Source organism: Corapipo altera, unplaced genomic scaffold, assembly GCF_003945725.1.
Source record: "Corapipo altera isolate COAL_440 unplaced genomic scaffold, ASM394572v1 61290, whole genome shotgun sequence".
Taxonomy (NCBI): domain Eukaryota; kingdom Metazoa; phylum Chordata; class Aves; order Passeriformes; family Pipridae; genus Corapipo; species Corapipo altera.
In genome coordinates, this window is record NW_020887209.1 from 2,998 (window position 1) to 4,569 (window position 1,572).

General features: G+C 71.5%; 1 protein-coding gene across 1 annotated transcript; it reads left to right on the top strand.

Annotated features, from left to right (window-relative positions):
• Positions 1-348: 348 nt before the first annotated feature.
• CISD3 (CDGSH iron sulfur domain 3) lies at positions 349-1,456 on the top strand. Its single transcript, XM_027632657.1, has 2 exons — positions 349-606; positions 1,110-1,456. Exons 1-2 carry the CDS (start codon positions 424-426, stop codon positions 1,287-1,289), a joined length of 363 nt encoding a protein of 120 aa, XP_027488458.1. The 5' UTR covers positions 349-423; the 3' UTR covers positions 1,290-1,456.
• Positions 1,457-1,572: the final 116 nt, after the last annotated feature.

Genomic DNA, 1,572 nt, shown 5'->3' on the forward strand with positions numbered 1-1,572 from the left:
GGGTACTGGGACCGCGCACCGGGAGGGACAGCGGGATTGGGCACCGGGAGCATCATCGGCAGCATCACTGGGACCATCACCGGGACCCTCACCAGGAGCATCACTGGCACCATCACCGGGACCATCACCGGGACCATCACCGGGACCCTCACCAGGAGCATCACTGGCACCATCACCGGCACCATCACCGGCACCATCACCGGGACCATCACCGGCACCATCACCGGGACCCTCACCAGGAGCATCACCGGGACCATCACCGGCAGCAGCCGCGGATCCGCTCCCGGTGGAACGTTCCCGCACCGAGCCCGGCGCTCCCGCCGAGCCCGCCCGGCCCGAACCTTCCGGCGACGCGGGAGGAGGAGCCGCCGGGGGAGGTGACCGGGAGCGGGGTACGGTGAGCCCGGCGAGGTGACCGGCACCATGCACCGGCTCGGCTCGGCCACGCTCGGGGCTCTGCTGAGAGCGCTCCGGGGACGGGCCCCCTTCTCCTCCCGCTCCGCGACCCCCCCGCAGCCCGCGGTCGCCGCCAAGGAGCCCTTCCCGGTGGAGCTGAGGGCGGGCAAGAAGTACGCGTGGTGCTCGTGCGGGCACAGCAAGCGCCAGGTCGGGCAGGGGGGACCGGGGGGGCTCGGGGAGGGGACTCGGGGAAATCCGGAGGGTCCGGGTCATGGGGGGCTCCGGAGGGTCTGGGGGGCTCCGGGATCACGGCGGGCTCCGTGAGCCGGGAGGTTTGGGGGGGGCCGGGGAGGTCCGGGGGGCTCCGGGCTATGGGGGACTCCGGGGGGGCTCCGCCAGCTGGGGGTGGTCCAGGGACTCCAGAGAGGGTCCGGGGGCTCTGCTCCCTCCACCTGCGATGTGCGGGGATGCCGATGGGGTCAGGGCAGGACCAACCCCACAGGGACCCCCCTTTCCTCCCCCCAGTCCCGGATTGGAATTTTCAGGGGGCACGAGGCGCTGTTCCCTCCCCGGCTTCTCCCGCCGCCCCCCCAGTTCCCGAGGGTGAGTGGGATGGGGGGGTCGCGGCCCCCCAGTGTCTCACACACCCCTCGGGGAAGCAGCCGGGCACCCCCAGACCCCCCCTTTACCCCCTGCCCGTCCGTCCGCAGCCCTTCTGTGACGGCTCCCACACGAAGGCGGCCCCGGGGATGTCCCCGCTGCGCTTCACCCCCCAGGAGGACGGGCCCGCCTGGCTCTGCGGCTGCAAACGCACCCAAAACCCCCCCTACTGCGACGGCACCCACAACGGGGAGGAGGTGCAGGGGGCCCCCCTGCCCCCCAAGCCCTGACCTGGAGCCCACGGGAGCTCGGGACCACCGGGATGCACTCGGGACCACCGGGATGTGCGTCCCGCTCGAGGGCACGGAGGGAGGGGGGAGAGGCTGAGCCCCCACCCCGATTAAATCTGAATTACTGAGGAGCTGCAGCGAACCAGCAGCGGCTGGGAAAGAAGGAATCCTGTGGACAGTGGGGTTTTTCAGGAGCGGTTTTGCGCTGCCAGAGCTGTGGGTGCCCGTCAGGATGCGGGATGGAGGGGCCTGTGGGATTTGGGATGGAGGGGCCTGTGGGATT

Bases quoted from the DNA above. Each gene is read 5' to 3' on its own strand.
- CISD3 (XM_027632657.1), top strand. From the start codon at position 424: ATGCACCGGCTCGGCTCGGCCACGCTCGGGGCTCTGCTGAGAGCGCTC. The intron at 607-1,109 runs GTCGGGCAGGGG...GTCCGTCCGCAG, and splicing joins GCGGGCACAGCAAGCGCCAG to CCCTTCTGTGACGGCTCCCA.